The 19802-nt window shown below is 44.6% G+C and overlaps 1 protein-coding gene across 5 annotated transcripts in view; it reads left to right on the top strand.

Moving 5' to 3' along the window:
* Positions 1–19802, top strand: part of LOC115133245 (cadherin EGF LAG seven-pass G-type receptor 1-like) — a 125980-nt gene that overhangs the window by 54468 nt on the left and 51710 nt on the right. For 3 of the 5 annotated variants that reach the window (XM_029666282.2, XM_029666281.2, XM_029666283.2), the window contains exons 2-8: positions 2962–3130; positions 3370–3550; positions 3855–4143; positions 5682–5904; positions 8302–8417; positions 9683–9771; positions 19150–19230. In XM_029666282.2, coding sequence (XP_029522142.2) covers positions 2962–3130; positions 3370–3550; positions 3855–4143; positions 5682–5904; positions 8302–8417; positions 9683–9771; positions 19150–19230 — 1148 coding nt within the window. The remainder of the gene's footprint in view (positions 1–2961; positions 3131–3369; positions 3551–3854; positions 4144–5681; positions 5905–8301; positions 8418–9682; positions 9772–19149; positions 19231–19802) is intronic. The other 2 variants (XM_029666284.2, XM_065021762.1) reach the window with 1 other exon arrangement.

Here is a 19802-nt window from a genome sequence, read left to right on the forward strand (position 1 = left end):
CCTATACAGTAGGCCTTTTCCCGCTTAGTTTACTCAGTGAGTGAATAGCTTAGATTGCCTTTTGAGAACACTGAGAATCGGTGATGAAACATTTGTCAAACACATCATTTATTCCACAAACAAGACGGCTTGAGCTGTACTCTCAACAGCAACGGGGTTAGAGTTGTACTGTTGTCTTAAGCTGAGTGCCAACAGCTAGTGTCAGGGCTTACTTCATCGTGGCTTAATGACAACACTCAACAGGTGACTGGAACCTCTTACACCTGCCTCCTGTATTGCGACTTTCTGTGGTGTGTGTGTGTGTGTGTGCGTGTTTTTGTCCGACCATCCCTGCTCGCATATGTGTTTGTGTTTCAATCAATCAGCTGATTGATCTAGCTTCTAGACTATCATGTGCACTAACAGTGTGTTGTGCAGACAGACAGGCAGAGGGGACAGGTGGGGAGCGGACGACTGGGTAGTCTACTCTGTAATGGATGGCTAATGTAACAGTTACTCTGTGTGAGTAGAGCACAGTCTCTACAGTGAATTAAGGGAACGTGTGTGTGTGTGTGTATGTGTGTGTGTGTGTGTGTGTGTGTGAGTGCGTGCGTGCATGCGTGTGTGTGTGTGTGTGTCTGACCACATGGGGAGGGGGTGCTTTTGTGTGTACAAGTATATGTGGTGACTGTGGGTGTAACAGAGTGGAAAACATGGGCCTTGCTCTTCTCTGTCTGATAGTGATGGCACACTGGGCAACACTTTAGAGAAGAGGGAGAGAAGGAGGAGGCTGTGAGGAGACAACGGTATCAACACCCAGTCTGATAAACAGTGTGAGGCAGTCTGATGAACAGAGGCACTGACAGGGGAGGGAGCAGAGAGCGGATATAGGAAGGGGGAGGCAGGGGTAGAGAGGGGTGTAGGGGTCCTGAGAAATGACCTAATTTGGGGGAGTGTGACTGACAAGGCACCTGCCCCTCAGCCGTCTCTCTCACACATATGCATTCACATTGACTCAACAAGACTCCTGCAACCCGATCTCCCACTCAGAGACGTTTCAAAAGTATTTCAACTGCTGCAGCCACCTGTTGGCCATTCTCCTCCTACATCACAGCCCTATAGTCTCTCTCTGTATGCTTGGTGTTGAACATATAGACTAGCCCTATAGACTTTGTATGGATCAGTTAGAGTTAACAGTTTTGAGTTGCCAGCTCTCTCCCTATTATCCAGCATTATATCGAACGGGCCCATGCCGAAAGGCTCTACACGGAGTATACCAAACATTAGGAACAGATTCCTAATATTGAGTTGCACCCCCTCTTTGCCCTCAGAACAGCCTCAGTTCGTCGGGGCATGGACTCTACAAGTTGTCGAAAGCGTTCCGCGGGGATGCCGGTCCATGTTGATTCCAATGCTTCCCACAGTTGTGTCAAGTTGGCTGGATGTCCTTTGGGTGGTGGACCGTTCTTGATACACACACACAGGAAACTATTGAGCATGAAAAACCCAGCAGCATTGCAGTTCTTGACACAAACTAGTGTGCCTGGCACCTACTACCATAAACCCCGTTCAAAGGCACTTAATCTTTTGTCTTGCCCATTCACCCCCTGAATGGCACACATACACAATCCATGTCTCAATGTTTCAAGATTCAAAAATGTATTCTTTAACCTGTATCCTCCCCTTCATCCACACTGATTGAAGTGGATTTAACAAGTGACATCAGTAAGGGATCATAGGTTTCACCTGGATTCACCTGGTCAGTCTGTCATGGAAAGAGCAGGTGTTCATAATGTTATGTAGACTCAGTGTGTATGATATTTAGGTTAGTAAGACTTAGCAGTTTTCAGTTGTTCCACAAGTTGAAATGACACGTCAGATTCGTTTAATTACTTAGGAGTGGCTTTGAATCAGGTGGAATCACAACGAGACCTACTGACACCCACTTAACTCTGAACGCTGGCAAGAGACTCAGGACGATATAAGCCAGTCCTTCCCATGTCTCACTGTAACTTAATATTAGTCAGGAAATCGCTGTGAGCAGATCACGTCTCTCGTTTGGCGTTCACACTCTTGGACAGTACTTCTGTCCGGAGCCTTGGTCTAAGTAGTACACTACATAGGGAGCAGGGTGCCATTTGGGATGCACACCAGATCTCCTCTGAGGATGATCCGTTAGGATTGAGATATTTACTGTGTGTAAGTAAAGTGTGTTTGTGGACGAGAGGGGTAAAAATGCCTACACTTTCTTGTCATTGACAGGACAGGTTTGGCAAAATGCTTATTTATTCAAATGATATATCCCTACCAGTGACTGTCTACTTGATTTAATGTCTGATTGGGCCAATTAACTATTCAACGGTGGCAGGTAGCCTAGTGGGGCGGCAGGTAGCCTAGTGGTTAGAGTGTTGGGCCAGTAACCAAGAGGTTGCAAGATCAAATCCCTGTAAAAATCTGTTGTTCTGCCCCTAAACAAGGCAGTTAACCCACTGTTCCCTGGTAGGCTGTCATTGTAATTAAGAATTTGTTCTTAACTGACTTGCCTAGTTAAATAAAGGTTAACAAAATGACCTATTCAACAAAGTTCAACACCAGTCTTCATGTGGCTGAACTGTGGTTGACTCTACTTCTGCTCTGCAATAAATCTACTTAGATCAGCGTTTCCAAAAACTGGGTCCTGGCGTCCCCCCTGGGTGCACGTTTAGTTTTTTGCCCTGGCACTACACAGCTGCTTCAAATAACCAAGTCATCATCAAGCTGTGATTATTTCATTCAGCTGTGTAGTGCTAGGGCTAAAAACCCAAATGAGCCCCGGGACCCAGTTTGGGAAACGCTGACTTAGACAATGATCACTTCTACATGCTAAACAAATCTTTGCAAATCTTCATGCCTTCAATTATGTACAGTAGTTCTGGTCCGCCTTTTAACTGTTGCTCTGCTCTTTAGTTCATCCATTTAACCTTCCCTCTCCCCCCTCTCCAGACGGAATCCATCAGGTCACAGCTCTGTGCACCCTGCGTGTCACCATAATCACAGACGACATGTTGACCAACAGCATCACGGTGCGCCTGGAGAACATGTCTCAGGAGCGCTTCCTGTCCCCTCTGCTGTCCCTCTTCCTGGAGGGTGTGGCAGCCGTGCTCTCCACCAGGTAATGTGTCTGCTCCTACTGAGGGTTCCAGGAAACCTGGTTGGAAGATTCTCGGTATCAGGACGGAATAATAATCCTCCAACCGAGATTTCTGTCTAACCTGGGATTTTTTTGGGGGAAAGATATTGAAATGTTGTAACCCTACATGGTTAGTCTGTGTAGCATTCTGTTGCTGCTACGGTACTTCTGCTCCGTGTGATCACAAGACTCTCTACTCGCTATTCTCTACTCTCCACCAGCCGCCAGGCCGTCTTTGTGTTCAATATACAGAACGACACAGACGTGCGGGGCGCCATCCTCAACGTGACCTTCTCGGCGCTGCAGCCAGGGGGTCCCCCAGGGAGGTACTTCCCCTCCGAGGAGCTGCAGGAGCAGATCTACCTGAACCGCACCCTGCTCCGGCTAATATCATCACAACAGGTTATTTGAATGAATCCCAAATCGACCCCTACCTACCCCATAGGCACTCCTATAGAACTGGGTCATGTACAGTTGTCACGAAATTGAAGAAAATGATCAGAAACTGGAAGTTACTATCTGAACATGTTGAATAATAAATGTTTGTTGTTGTTTTGAAAAGTTTAGCTACGGTGTGCCCTAATGAACACGACTCAGGTTTTCCCGATCTAAGTCAGCCACTGATTCGAAGGAAGGAACGAAAACCAGCAAACCCATTTCATTTTCTGGATTTGAGCAATTTCCTGATTAATTGTATCCATTCCAGGTGCTTCCCTTCGACGACAACATCTGCCTGAGGGAGCCGTGTGAGAACTATATGAAGTGTGTGTCTGTGCTGAAGTTTGACAGCTCCCCGCCCTTCATCTCCTCCGACACGGTGCTGTTCCGGCCCATCCACCCCATCAACGGTCTGCGCTGCCGCTGTCCTGCAGGCTTCACCGGGGACTACTGCGAGACGGAGATAGACCTCTGCTACTCAGGACCCTGCAGGAACAACGGGAAGTGTCGCAGCCGAGAGGGAGGCTATACCTGCGAGTGTCAAGAAGACTTCACTGGTGAGTGGCTCCACTCTATGCTATGTTATCCTTTGCTAGCCTGTTTTTTAAGCTCTTGCCAATGGTGTGGAAATGGCCATAGTAGTTGGCAAAGTAGCAGAAACAGATCTGGGACCAGGCTAATACTTTACTAGGTCTCTAAAGTCACCCCATCCACCATCAGAGTGTAGCTTCCCATTTGGGTGACGCATGCATTTCATGGCAATCATTTTGGCTGCAGATCAACTCTGGTGTTTGCCAGCAGCAGGATGTGCCAACCCACTGATGATCCATCAACTACAAATGACCCCTTTACTAAATGGGAAAGCATGTGGTCTGTCTCAATGTGATTTATGTTTGAGATGAGGTTGGAATGCTGTCTAGCTGGCTGCCCCAGGTACACTCTATAGTAGGCCCTACTCCCTACTCCTATCACCCTGTCTTTGTGTCTATGAGTGATGGCCGAGGGTCGGAGCTATCAGTTGCACTCGTGACGTTTTTATTATGGCGTTTGCAGGTCAACTGAACGGGAGCTTTCATCTGATAGTGATACCACATCTCTCCGTCTCTCTGTCCCTACAATGGGGCCCGGTAGAATATAATGACCACCCCACCACTCCTTTCCTCTCTTTCCCTCCTTCACTTCCTTATCAGCTGTAATTACCTGATTATACCATCCTCCACCTCTCCGCTCCTCCAATGGGGGGCCTAGTCTTTGAAGGTCACAGTTCAACCTCAGCTAGTCAGGAGCCATTATGTGGCCGATGACAGCGGGGCATACTGTGTCTGCCTTGGGTTTCCACATTATTTCCACATTACAGGGAAACAGATCCTCCTAATTCTCCTCGGGAAAAAGGATTATACCGCAGAGAGAAGAGTCATTACCAGGGTCCAGACAGGGTCCAAGATCTGATGTTCTGGCATCCTGTGCCCCCCTCCATCCCACGCATACCTGGCTGTCCCCACCCCTCCCCCCGGACAGATTTTGTCAGGATGATGGTTGACACAACACTGGAGCTGGAGTTGACGCCGATGGTTGGTGGCTGTCTTAGATAAGGAAACTGATGGACTCCAAGATGGAGTACCAGTCAGAGCCATGGGAGTCTGTCAGTGGAGGAATCAGGAATCTGCCTAGGCTGGCCCACTTTGGCATGCAAACTTGAGCCAGTCAGCCAGTTTCCTGTGGTCTCATAGACAGACAGTCTGTCAGTGGGAAACTGAGCTGTGTATCTGTGGTGGTGATGTCCAGACCAGTAGTTAGTCTCCATAACCCTAATTTCCTCCTTGGGCGCCGTATTAGTATGGCTGACCCTTTAAATGAGCATATTTCACTGCACCTATCTGGTGTATGTGACAATAAAACATGATTATTATTATTAGATTCTCCATGAGAACCATTCAGCGGAGCAATATGGAAACAGTGACGTCTGCTCAGTGTCTTCTGTCTCTCAGAAATGGGAAATGGGAATGCAGTCTATCAATATGACTTTGTGTGTGTCTGACCGGCTGTATATATCACTCTTAAACCTTACCGTCTCCCTCCTCCCTTCTCTCCCTAGGCGAGCAGTGTGAGGTGAACGCCCGGTCGGGGCGATGTGTCCCAGGGGTGTGTAAGAACGGGGGGAAATGTGTGGACCTGCTGGTGGGGGGGTTCATGTGCCAGTGTCCCCCGGGAGAGTACGAGAAGCCTTACTGTGAGATGACCACCAGGTCCTTCCCTGGTCGGTCCTTCATCACCTTCAGAGGACTGCGACAGAGGTTCCACTTTACTGTCTCATTCATGTGAGTACTTGGAAACCATCTACTCTCTCTCTCTCTCTCTCTCTCTGTCTCAGCTCTCCATCTATGTCTACCCCCTCATCCTCTAGCTGAATCAATTGTACTATTCTCCCCATTTACTGTCTCTTCTCTCATCTCCTGTCGATCTTCACCTCACACACACGGCTACACAGACTAGGAGTGTTAACAGAGCGACATGCGTACTGTACATGTTTGCGTGTGTGTGGTAAACTGTAATTTGGGTACAAGGAGGCTTGCACAAACAAACACACTTCACTCAGTTCAGTGTACCAGTTCAGTGGGGCATGTAGAGACATCTTTATTGTGTCGGAGCTCACACCAAAACCGCTTACATTAAACACATGAGAGGGGTGTGTGTGTGTTCACGCTCGAATCTGTTGAAACTGCCGTATAGGAAAATGAGCTACAACACCTTTCATAACCATATTAGTCAAGGCAGGAACACAGAAATGGGAATGCAGGTCAAGTTCTTCGTCTCTCAAATGACTCCATATTCCCGGAACATAACCTATAGTAAACTACATTCTATGAGGCAGCCCTATGTGGCTCTGGTCAAAACTAGTGCACTTGCACAATAGTGTAAATATTGTATCAGATCTGTTGCTAGTCCCATTTGAATTTCTAGGTGGGGTGAGGCTCATAAAAGTGGGTTGATGTGAAAAGCAGAGTGTGTGTCGGTGAGAAGCGGTAGAACAGGGTGAAAACAGGAAGCGCCCTGTGATGAGGTACTCTTATCTCTGTTTTCTTTTATCGGCTGTGTCTTCCTGCCCCCCTGCCCCCCTCCGCACCTCCCACTGCCCTGCTGGCATCTGGTGTCTGACTCTTGTGCCCTCTGTGCCCCTCATAGCATACACACAGGCAGACAAACACACACACACACTATGGCAGGGGTTAACAGGGAGATGGGCCACCAGGGCAGGGCATCTACTTCCTCCTTCCTGTCTCTAGACCACTGGTCTTACGACCACTTCCTTATTGTTCTTCAAGTCTCTCTTCCTCTTTTCTTCCTCAGGAATTTCTCACCCCTTCCTTACACACTTCTCCAACCCCAAATCCCACCTTTCATATATACTACATGACCAAAAGTATGTGGACACCCTAATGCCCATGATTTTGGAACATTTCATTGCAAAATCATGGGCATTAATATGGATTTGGTCCCCCCATTAGTTGCTATAAAAGCCTTTAATCTTCTGGGAAGGCTTTCCACTAGATGTTGGAACTTTGCTGCGGGGACTTTGCTGCGGGGACTGGTTCACAGTCAGTGTTCCAATTCATCCCGAAGGTGTCCTATGGGGTTGAGGTCAGGGCTTTGTGCTGGCCATTCAAGTTCTTCCACACTGATCTCGACAAACCATTTCTTTATGGATCTCGTTTCATGGACGGGGGTATTGTCATACTGAAACAGAAAAGGGCCTTCCCCAAACTGTTGCCACAAAGTTGGAAGCGCATAATTGTCTAGAATGGCATTGTATGCTGTAGCGTTAAGATTTACCTTCACTGGAACTAAGGGGCCTAGCCCGAAACGTGAAAAACAGCCCTAGACCATTATTCCTCCTCCACCAAACTTTACAGTTGGCACTATCCACCGGACTGCCAGATAGGGAAGTGTGATGCATCACTCCAGAGAACATGTTTTCAGTGCTCCAGAGTCCAATGGCTGCAAGCTTTACACCACTCTAGCCGATGCTTGGCATGCTTGGCCATGGAAACCCATTTCATGAAGCTCCCGGCGAACGGTTCTTGTACTTCCAGGGGCAGTTTGGAACTCGGTAGTGAGTGTTGTAACCGAGGACAAACTATTTTTACGCACTACGTGCTTCAGCACTCGGCGGTCCCGTACTGTGAGCTTGTATGGCCTACCACTTTGCAGTTGAGCCTTTGTTGCTCCTAGATGTTTCCACTTCACAATAACAGCCCTTACAGTTGACTGGGGCAGCTCTAGCAGGGCAGAAATTTGATAAACTGACTTGTTCGTAAAGGTGGCATCCTATGACAGTGCCACGTTGAAAGTCACTGAGCTCTTCAGTAAGGCCATTCTACTGCCAATGTTTGTCTATGGAGATGACATGGCTGTGTGCTCGATTTTATACACCTGTCGGCAATGGATGTGGCTGAAATAGCCAAATCCACTCATTTGAAGGGGTGTCCACATACTTTTGTTTATTATAGTGTATCTTATCTGGAAGTTTGGGTTCGGGAAACAGACTCTGTGTCAGTCAACTATGCCACATACTGTAAAAACCTAATGAATAATAGTTCACAAAACAAATAATTTGGCTAACCATATTTGAGATGTCGGATTTGAATGGGTGCCATTTTGACACCAAATGTGACTTTTACAATAAAAGTTTGACCCTGTGTCCATCTTGTCCCCAGGTTTGCCACCAGAGAGAGGAATGCCCTGCTGCTGTACAATGGGAGATTTAACGAGAAGCACGACTTTATCGCCTTGGAGATTATCGAGGAACAGATCCAACTCACCTTCTCTGCAGGTGAGCGGGCGGCAGTGTGTGTGTCCATAGTAACAAATAATCATGCTCACACAAAGAGCTGGAAAATGACTTTCAAGTTGTTTGTATTAACACTAGTTTGATTAATCAACTCCGCTGTAATGATTTCATTAATGTGGCTTTCACAAACCTTGGTAAACACTCTTATCAGCTGAACTCCTTGACCAGTGTGAAACAAACAGTTCCAGGATTTCGTTAGAATGTGTACTCTCAGTTGTCTGGCTGTGCTGCTGTGCTGTTAAACCTAGAGATGCATTGACTTTGGCTGTGTGAAAGGAATGAGTGTTTTCCTGTGGTCAGAGAGCAGCTGCTTCCCCGTAACAGAGCCTGGGCTGACTGATTCATGACAGTATAGACACTTAACAAGCCATAAAGACCTACTTACACCTTAGCCCTGCTCAGCCCCGCTCACACACGCTCATAAACAGAGGAGCAAAGACTGGGCCACAGCTTCCTCTGGCTCAAACACCAATGTGCACGCAAACAAACACAGCTCTTGTTGAATCCACTCCGCCGAGTGTGTCTCACTGCCATTGCCTAGGGAGCCCTGGAGTTTATACCACACAGCCAACGAGAAAAGGCAACGTCGTACTGCAGAAGTCATTGCGTTTTTCTGCTAAACACTGCTAAACACCATGACTAATGGCTCTGTGTAACACAGCTACGGTGTTGCGTTACTGCTGACTGAGTCAGTGGGTAAGTTCTTCCAGGGGAGCTCCTGCCCTTGGTATACAGTCAGTAAAAGCCCCGGGTAAATCCGGTGTGATTGTTGCTCTGCAGGCGTTGTGAATGAGAACCATCGATACGGCTGGGGAAAAGCCTGGTGTTCTTACAGTGAGTGTGATTTATGACGACTGTGTGAGCTGACTGGCCTTGTGAGTCTGGCTGCGTTTTTATTTCCCCATGTTGGAGTTTCATGTTTTAGCTTCACGAATGAACGGAGGAGAGAAGTAGGTTTCCTTACGTTGATTTGAACTTTGAGGACTGTAAAAATGTTGTAAAAAATAATGCATGTTGCAAATCATGTATTGTTTGTTAGTAGTGTCGTACGATGGCACTACTATAATAGGAGACATTTATCACCCTATTAAAGTAGAGCCTATAGGTCTGGCATGCAAGGTTATGTACATTCAACAGACAATATGGTATTGAATTAACCACAGCCTCTTTTCCATCTCTCTTGTCTTTCCTATCGTTCCTCTCTCCCTCTTTCCCTCTCTTCCCATCACTTTCTCTCCCTCCTCCAGGAGAGTCGAAGACCGTGGTCCATCCCTTTGTTCCCGGTGGGGTCAGTGACGGCCAGTGGCACTCTGTCCAGCTGCACTACTACAACAAGGTAAGACACCGCTACACCGTGTTTATCTCGCTGTCTCGTCTGGCTTGTTTGTTGCTGTACATAGAAACTGTAAACATATGTTGAAGACAAATATAATGGACACCCCAGTGGAGAAGTCTGCGTACCTGTCATGTTTACCTACTCAGATAACCTGGTTGATAGTCTGTTGATGTTTTGGCCACCTATAGATAATTTATTATGGACGATCGAAGTAAAGTGTGACTACATTTAAGTACCATATTCATATTTGGTATTTTATCAGGATCCCCATTAGCTGTTGCAAAAGCAGCTACTCTTCCTGGGGTCCAACACAAAACATGAAACATAATACAGGATGACATAATACAGAACATCAATAGACAAGAACAGCTCAAGGACAGAACTACATCCATTTTAATCATAATGATCATGATTATATCATGAAGATTGTATGAGTCTTGTGTGTGTCTGAGTTAACCATCATTTTATTACATGTGAACTGTTTGAACAGGGTGAAACACGGCTGTGATTTTCCTTACTCTTTGTATGAAAGCCAATCTTAAGGAGCATTATAAGGCTTATTTCATAGTGTGGATCAAATTCACCACCAAAGGTATATATTATGACAGTAAATTGCTGGGTGTTATTTTCCCACAAACTTCCATGGCCTCGGGCCCATTAAATTACAATAGCAGGCTGACAACATCTACCTCATCTAGCTCAAACTTATCTTATAGGTTATGCTTCTCTGAACATGAGAGAGTTTCTTAGCGCCAACTTTTAGACTCTTTTCCAACCGGTTTCCAGGAAAGCATATGTTACCTGGAAGGCATGTGCCTTGTGTTGAAGCTTTAGAATAGCCTCGTACATTTTTGTCACAAAAGACACCGGTTTCTTTATTTTCTGCCTGTCTTTGATTCCCGCTTTCCGGGCTTCCCTAACCCCGGTTTTATCAGATGTGAACTACTGCATTGTGATTGGCCAACCTCCTAGCAGGTTGGGAGACATCCAGGGTCTGGCTGTCTGATTGTGTGTGTGTGTGTGTGTGTACGTACAGTGGAGTCCAAAATGAATTACACACATTTTGGACCCCACTGTACTTATCGTTTTGTTCAGCCCCGTCTTAAAGAGGACCTGCCTCTGTTCTGACTTTGCCAGGATTGCAGAAAACAATCTAGCATTTTGTTACACTACCTATCAACTAGCCTTGTTTCTACCAGGCATGCTGGCACTGATAAGCATTTGGTCTCAGAAATATAAATAGATAAAGATGTTCTTTAGAGCAGCATGGCTGTTGTCATTGGTGTATTTAGGACAAATCCCAACCTTTCTCAATAGGAACCAGTTCTAAAGAGGATGGTTATTGTTAACGAGCGACATATCATGTAGCACTTTGTGGTCAGAGCGTTGGGCCAGTAACCGAAAGGTTACCCCGAGCTGACAAGGTAAAAATCTGTCGATTAAGGCAGCCCCCCGAACCTCTCTGATTCAGAGGAGTTTGGTTAAATGCGGAAGACACATTTCAGTTGAAGGCAGTTCCCTACTTCGTTCATCTCAACACAAGCACAGTGTTATTTGCACTGTACAAACTTAAGGAATGTTGGTTTTCATTGTTCTGTTTGTTGTACTGCGAGTGTTGTGGGGGTATAGTACCATGGGAACGAGTGATTAATTTCCCTGCCATTGCCAGTCTGGGCAGATTTCTTGTTTCTTAACCAAATCCTCCTCTTTCTTGCTTGTTTAGTTTCTCCCATGACTGGACTTGTCGCCTTTAAGCTACTAGTGTTCTGTCGGCAGCGTAAAACAAACCCAAACGCATACACACACACACACACGCATGCATGGGCGAGCTCACACGCACACTAGAGGTCTTCACGAGTCCAACAGACCTGAAATTCCGAGATCCGACCCGGTCCTAAATTCTGACCTTTGTCTCGGATCTGGGTCGGGTAGGTGTAACTAAAAATGTATTATAGATTGGACCCGTCCTCTGTTAATTTAATGTGTGTGAGGTAATGACAACTGCGCAAGCTTGTTATGTATTCCGGCTACTCACCTCATGTGCGCTGCTGAGTAAGAGAGCCAGTGAAAGGAGCCCTAGCCTAGGCTACTGTTGATTGTGAAGATGGAGGCCTTTTCCATTGAAGTAAAACAATTCTCAGACAATGAGAATGTTCTCGGGGACAAGTTTTAAAATTGTACTGGACAAAGATGAGAAGAATGTTGGTGCGGCGTTAATCTAACTGCACTGTCCAATTTACAGTAGCTATTACAGTGAAAGAATACCATGCTTTTGTTTGAGGAGAGGGCACAGTTTTGAACATGAAAAGTTATTAATAAACAAATAAGGCACATTTGGGCAGTCTTGATACAGCATTTTGAACATAAATGCAATGGTTCATTGGATCAGCCTTAAACTTTGCACATACACTACTACAGTGCCTTGCGAAAGTATTCGGCCCCCTTGAACATTGTGACCTTTTGCCACATTTCAGGCTTCAAACATAAAGATATAAAACTGTATTTTTTTGTGAAGAATCAACAACAAGTGGGACACAATCATGAAGTGGAACGACATTTATTGGATATTTCAAACTTTTCTAACAAATCAAAAACTGAAAAATTGGGCATGCAAAATTATTCAGCCCCCTTAAGTTAATACTTTGTAGCGCCACCTTTTGCTGCGATTACAGCTGTAAGTCGCTTGGGGTATGTCTCTATCAGTTTTGCACATCGTATGTTTATTTTTGAACCATTCCATTGTAGATTTTGCTTTATGTTTTGGATCATTGTCTTGTTGGAAGACAAATCTCCGTCCCAGTCTCAGGTCTTTTGCAGACTCCATCAGGTTTTCTTCCAGAATGGTCCTGTATTTGGCTCCATCCATCTTCCCATCAATTTTAACCATCTTCCCTGTCCCTGCTGAAGAAAAGCAGGCCCAAACCATGATGCTGCCACCACCATGTTTGACAGTGGGGATAGTGTGTTCAGGGTGATGAGCTGTGTTGCTTTTACGCCAAACATAACGTTTTGCATTGTTGCCAAAAAGTTCAATTTTGGTTTCATCTGACCAGAGCACCTTCTTCCACATGTTTGGTGTGTCTCCCAGGTGGCTTGTGGCAAACTTTAAACGACACTTTTTATGGATATCTTTAAGAAATGGCTTTCTTCTTGTCACTCTTCCATAAAGGCCAGATTTGTGCAATATACGACTGATTGTTGTCCTATGGACAGAGTCTCCCACCTCAGCTGTAGATCTCTGCAGTTCATCCAGAGTGATCATGGGCCTCTTGGCTGCATCTCTGATCAGTCTTGTCCTTGTATGAGCTGAAAGTTTAGAGGGACGGCCAGGTCTTGGTAGATTTGCAGTGGTCTGATACTCCTTCCATTTCAATATTATCGCTTGCACAGTGCTCCTTGGTATGTTTAAAGCTTGGGAAATCTTTTTGTATCCAAATCCGGCTTTAAACTTCTTCACAACAGTATCTCGGACCTGCCTGGTGTGTTCCTTGTTCTTCATGATGCTCTCTGCGCGTTTAACGGACCTCTGAGACTATCACAGTGCAGGTGCATTTATACGGAGACTTGATTACACACAGGTGGATTGTATTTATCATCATTAGTCATTTAGGTCAACATTGGATCATTCAGAGATCCTCACTGAACTTCTGGAGAGAGTTTGCTGCACTGAAAGTAAAGGGGCTGAATAATTTTGCACGCCCAATTTTTCAGTTTTTGATTTGTTAAAAAAGTTTGAAATATCCAATAAATGTCGTTCCACTTCATGATTGTGTCCCACTTGTTGTTGATTCTTCACAAAAAAATACAGTTTTATATCTTTATGTTTGAAGCCTGAAATGTGGCAAAAGTTCGCAAAGTTCAAGGGGGCCGAATACTTTCGCAAGGCACTGTATCTAAATAGCTCCTGGGCTGGAATAATACATTATGGCCTTTCTCTTGCATTTCAGAGATAATGGTACAAACAAAAAAAACGGTTGTTTTATTATTTGTATTATCTTTTACCAGATCTAATGTGTTATATTCTCCTACATTCCTTTCACATTTCCACACACTTCAACATGTTTCCTTTCAAATGGTACCAAGAAAATGCATATCCTTGAGCTACAGGCAGTTAGATCTGGGTATGTAATTTTAGGCAAAAATCTTTTAATGAAGGGGCCGATCCTTAAGAGGGACTGTGTGAATGGACTGTGTGAAACTCGCTATTCAGGTTTGTTGCAATTTTCTAACTTTTATTTATGTCTGTGTCGGGAACATGGCACCGGCATATCTCGATCTTTCTCTCGATCTCTCTAGGGCTTCTCTTACTTTATATATACAGTACCAGTCAAAAGTTTGGACACAGCTACGCATTCCAGGGTTTTTCTTTATTCATCAAAACAATGAAATAACACATGGAATCATGTAGTAACCAAAAAAAGTGTTAACCATATCAAAATAGCCACCGTTTGCCTTGATGACAGCTTTGCACACTCTTGGCATTCTCCCACGATGTAGTCACCTGGAATGTGCCTTGTTAAAGGTTCATTTGTGGAATCTGTTTGAGCCAATCAGTTGTGTTGTGACAAGGTAGGGGGGTATACAGACGATAAGCCCTATTTGGTGAAAGACCAAGTTCATATTATGGCAAGAACAGCTCAAATAAGCACATTACATCATTACTTTAAGACATGAAGTTCAGACAATCCGGAAGATTTCAATTACTTTGAAGGTTTCCTCAAGTGCGGTCACAAAAACCATCAAGCGCTATGATGAAACTGGCTCTCATGAGGACCGCCACAGGAAAGGAAGACCCAGAGTTACCTCTGCTGCAGAGGATAACTTCATTAGAGTTCAGTGCACCTCAGATTGCAGCCCAAATAAATGCTTCACAGAATTCAAGTAACAGACACATCTCAACATCAACTGTTCAGAAGAGACTGTGCGAATCAGGCCTTCATGGACGAATTGCTGCAAAGAAACCACGATACCAGAGTTGTGCCTGTGGTTCAAATGCGTATCTGCCCTCTCATTGGCTAGAATGTCCCCGCCTGATCCAACCTCCTTTGCCGACAATTATTCCCATTGTTAGAGTGGTCAGTCCAGTATCTGGTCAGTGTGTACACATTCTTTGATCACTATCACTAGTTATCAGTAGCTAATGGAAAGAAATGGCTAGGTAGCTAACTAGCTTCTTCTTACATGTACTACTAAAGTTAAAAAGCGCTGGATTGGTGTAAACATACGCGAGCGAAAGTTTGCTTCCGAGATCTTTTTTTGCTCCAGTCTGTACGCTATTCCTTTTAATAAATCCAAGTCACGATGAGATTTGACCTAATAATTCAACCAAAACTCACCTATGACCTGACAAATCACCTTATGTATTCCTGCCCCCAGTTGCAAGAAGTGACTCAAAACATTTCACAAAAAACTAGCCTCCCACGCATGCTTTCTATCCCTAATACTAAAACCAAATATAAAAAGAAAATATACATCTTTTTATACAACTAAAACCAAATAAAAAATGAGCAAATCATAATTTAAAATAAAAATCGAAAAATGAATAGATATAAAAACACTATAATAACCTTGCTGTCCACTAATTGGCTGAAATTCCTTAAATCTAGGAAGAGGCTACCACAACCAGGCACGCTGTCACCTTATGTTATACCTCACCCAAGTCAGATTTAGAACAGCCAAACCTGGCCCTGACAGTCCAGATTGCATCCAGGCCTTCATCTAAAGCCAGACTAAGCTCAGAAGACCTATCACTTTCTACATCAGAGCCTTGGAGAACTTATAAAGGGATTCTCTATGTCTGCTTTCCGCGTGGCATCCTATTCCATACACAGTGCACTACTTTTGACCAGAGCTCTATGGGCCCTGGGAAAACATAGTGCACTTTGTAGGGAATGCAATGCCATTTGGGGCACAGCCTATGATATTTTTATGGCCTATTCAAGACTTCTCAAGGCACCGGTTAGATTAAGGGTCGTCCAAATCAGAGTGGAGAGGCCCAGTCACGCCAAACAGACCCTAACAGTCTGCTCTGAGTTATGGGGTCAGGGACCGAGGGTGTAGGGGTGCCCCTGCACGCACCCATTCCTCTTTCTCACCAAAACCATAGTTCAGAGGCCACAAGGGGATGGGCTATGAGGGGCATTGGGCCACAATGGTAACAGAAACACTTGCATTGTGCAAGGTGATTTACGGTGGTGTGTGTGGTGGGTAGACTCATGCAGGGCGGGGGTGCCGTCCCTATTGAAGATTTCACACAATAGGAGACATTTTTGAAATTCCCACTTTATTTTGGATGTAGAGCAGCGACTTCTCAAGGACAGCAAGAGGAGTTGGCACAAGACACACACACACACACACACACACACACACACACACACACACAGAGCTAAACAGGAAACACACAAAGAGAAAGAGAGGGTTATTCTTGGACTGTTCAGGTTTCGATGATTATGAAGCAGGAAGTGATGTCACGTCATCTCTCAGAAGGATGATTGTCTGGGAAGGAAGTATCACTGTGGTGTAAACGTCAGCCTCGAAACGTTAATGACTTGGAGAAGATCTGCAAAGAGGAGTGGGGCAAAATCCCTCCTGAGATGTGTGCAAACCTGGTGGCCAACTACAAGAAACGTCTGACCTCTGTGATTGCCAACAAGGGTTTTGCCACCAAGTACTAAATCATGTTTTGTAGAGGGGATCAAATTCTTGTTTCCCTCATTAAAATGCAAATCAATTTATAACATTTTTGACATGCGTTTTTCTGGATTTTTTGTTGTTGTTATTCTGTCTCTCACTGTTCAAATAAACCTACCATTAAAATTATAGACGGATCATTTCTTTGTCAGTGGGCAAATGTACAAAATCAGTAGGGGATCAAATACTTTTTTCCCTCACTGTATGTCCCGTGCCATTATTATATATTGTTATGTTTTTATAGTAAGGAGAATATAATCAAATTTAGCTGAATAAAGTAGAAAGGATATTTTTCCCGTTCGGGAGCGAGTGGCAATATGAAGTGTCTATATTGAGCGTAAAAGTAATCATTTGAAACAGGTCCCATAGGCTAGTTTTAGAGATATTTGGAAACTTTAGCTGTGAATGATACAAACCTTACAATGCCTTAGCGAATGGGTTTGTTTTTTAGTCTTTGCCTGTTATTTCACTCCACCCATCAACCACTGTTTGAGGAGCATGCATCCTCTCGATACGCGATAGGTGATATTCTGCCAGAATTTTGTATGCCATGAGCTCGCCAACCCTGTTCCTGCAGCTACCCAGTGCTTAATTTGGTAAACAAAGTGAAATCTGTTTGGGAACATCAATAGTAACATGTTTTCACAACGAAACATTTCATTAAACTGTTGACAACCCCTCTCTCTGCACACTCTAGAAAGGAGGAGAGAGCGGAGGAGATGGAAACGCATGGTGGTAAGATATTCTGTAGCTAAAGGTAATGTGTCAGCCTATTAATTATAATAATTTTAAAAAATGCCCTATTGCTAGGCTATTCGAAATCAAATACAAATTCACTATAATTGTAGGCTAACCCTGCACAATCAATGAACCAACAGGATCGCCTAGCTCATTTAAATAAAAATAACAATTCTGCCATGCGTAATATGCGGTAGGCAATATATATATATATATATATATATATATATATATATATATATATAGGCCTATGCATAAGCTCTAATATGTATATGGGGGTTTTGAATGAATCATCACCTTAGAAAGCAGTGTCCATTTCGCTGTGTTGGGCTTTGAAACAACAAACATGTTTTCCGCTCAGTTTCAACCTGTTGTTGAACTTCATTGTTTAACTTGTTCATTCACAGTGAGGTGAGTTTTAAAAGCATGACACTGTTTTGATGATAAGGGTTTGATGTGATATCAGAGTGGTTCGAGAGACAATAGAGCAGCGAGCACCAGACCATTAGAGATCTGATGGTCGTTAGTGAGTTGGGTAGTACCAATGCAATATCCAGAGTGCATAAGAGGAGATTACCGTGACTCAACTGTCACATGGAATTCCTTTTTTCAAGAAAAAGTAGCACTTTATTTCTGCATTGATCGGAGTATTTATTGGCGCATACAAACCGGCTTAAATTTCGGCATAAATCGGCTGAAGTACCCCCTCATGTGCATTTTACCAGTAGGTCTATGGTCTCATAAGTCTTCTCAAGTACCCCCTGTGGATAAGCCAAGGACCCACATGGGCGCTTGTACCCCTGGTTGGGAACCACTGTCCTAGGACCACAGGTAGTAGCACAGGCAGTGACCATGCGAGTTGGCTATACACAGTATTAGCAGATCTGGGACCAGGCTACACAAACAGGTCTAGCCTCACTGGACCCCCTGCTGGGTCATTCTCACAGGACAACGCAGTGTTTGCTTGCTCTCTCTCTCCTCTCTCACCCTCCACCAGTTTTCTCTTATTACCTCAGCCATGCTAGCTCTACCAAACAGAGCAGCTAGTGTTATGGCAGAGGGATTTGCTTGTGTTTCAGGAAGCATTTTTACCCAGGACAGTCAGTGTGATATACAGTGTCTCTGTTTCTCTGTGTGTCTCTGTTCTACGAATGATCATTTCTATGCAAACAGTGCAGAGAGATGATGGAGGGGTAGTGTGGTAGTGGGGATGATCTATCTGAGATTTATCCCCCAACAGATAACTGGACTCTGGGGTGGGCGTTATGCGTTCCAACACCCAGGTGGAGGCATAGGGGTGTGTGCGTGTGGGGGGGCTCTGCTGCTCCCTAAATGTCTGAGGGGCTAAATGTATGTTTTCTAGGTTAAAGCCAGTCTCTATGTCTCGTAGGGGAGTGTTTTAAAGGAAGCCAGCTTGTTATTCTTTGGTATGTCTTGACGCTCATTACTCCAGAGCTCAAAGGCAGAATTTGTCATCAGTGCTAGCACCTCAGAATAGTTAAGAAGGCTCTGTTCACTGCTCACAGCTGGACTCATGATCATAAACTCTGAGTGAGTTAAAATGTGTATTTTAAAATGGGAGTCATATCCGCCATAGTCATTGGTTTTGTAGGGAGATAATATTTGTGGTTCACTATATTAGCTGATATACCTGGAGTTATAACTGATATAACTTTTTTTATTTATCTGGCTCAGCATTTTAGTGCTGAGCCGAGAACGTACAGAATAATCCAGTCACTGAGATCTAAATGAGCAGAAGCTATTTCTCTCAAACATGCATAAACATGCATACTCCCTGTCATGCAGACACAGACAAACACACACACTTACACTAGACTAGAGGATCCACTGTTGGTGCTGTAGTCCACACACACACACACACACACACACACACTAGTTGCAGATCTTAATGGATCTAACACACCCCTCTCTCTCCCATGGTCTACCCAGGACAGCCTGCACCTGCTGGGGTCCAGTGGGGTGCTGGGGGTCCCTCTTTATACTGCCTGGCTGGAGCTGACACACAAGGAGGTACAGTAGCATGGCCTCTAGTGTCTTAGCTCTAGTACTGGTACTAGTCTTGGGGTTAGTCTGGCTCTAGTCTGGTCTCTGGTCTTGCTCTAGTTGTGGTCTAGTCTTGCGGTGGTTCTATGGTTAGTTTGGTTCTAGTCCATAGTGTGTTATCCAACATGTTGTCGAGTGTCTCACAGGTTTGCATGTCTTTACAGCAGGGTTCCCCAACTCGATTCGGCCCGCGGGTGCTTTTATTTGGCACCCCAAGTTTTTTTACTGACAAAAATTATGCACAAAAATACAAAATTGGGGGGCGGGACGGGACATAAAAGACTGGATAAACACCAGTCAGCTCCAAGTGATTTTTTAAAAAGATATCTGTTCTCAAGAATTCCCACCCATAATAGAGATAATAGAGAGACGTGATTGTGTGCAAATGTAAGCAAGGTTTAAGATGATTATGTTTTAGTCAAACATTATATCTGTATGGGCTTCTTGCCGTCAATTTGCAGTCTACAAATGACTTGTAAACATGTTCCGGCACCCCAACCTTCCCCTAAAGTAAAAATCGTCCCGCGGCTGAATCTAGT

Source organism: Oncorhynchus nerka, linkage group LG8 (assembly GCF_034236695.1).
Source record: "Oncorhynchus nerka isolate Pitt River linkage group LG8, Oner_Uvic_2.0, whole genome shotgun sequence".
NCBI lineage: Eukaryota > Metazoa > Chordata > Actinopteri > Salmoniformes > Salmonidae > Oncorhynchus > Oncorhynchus nerka.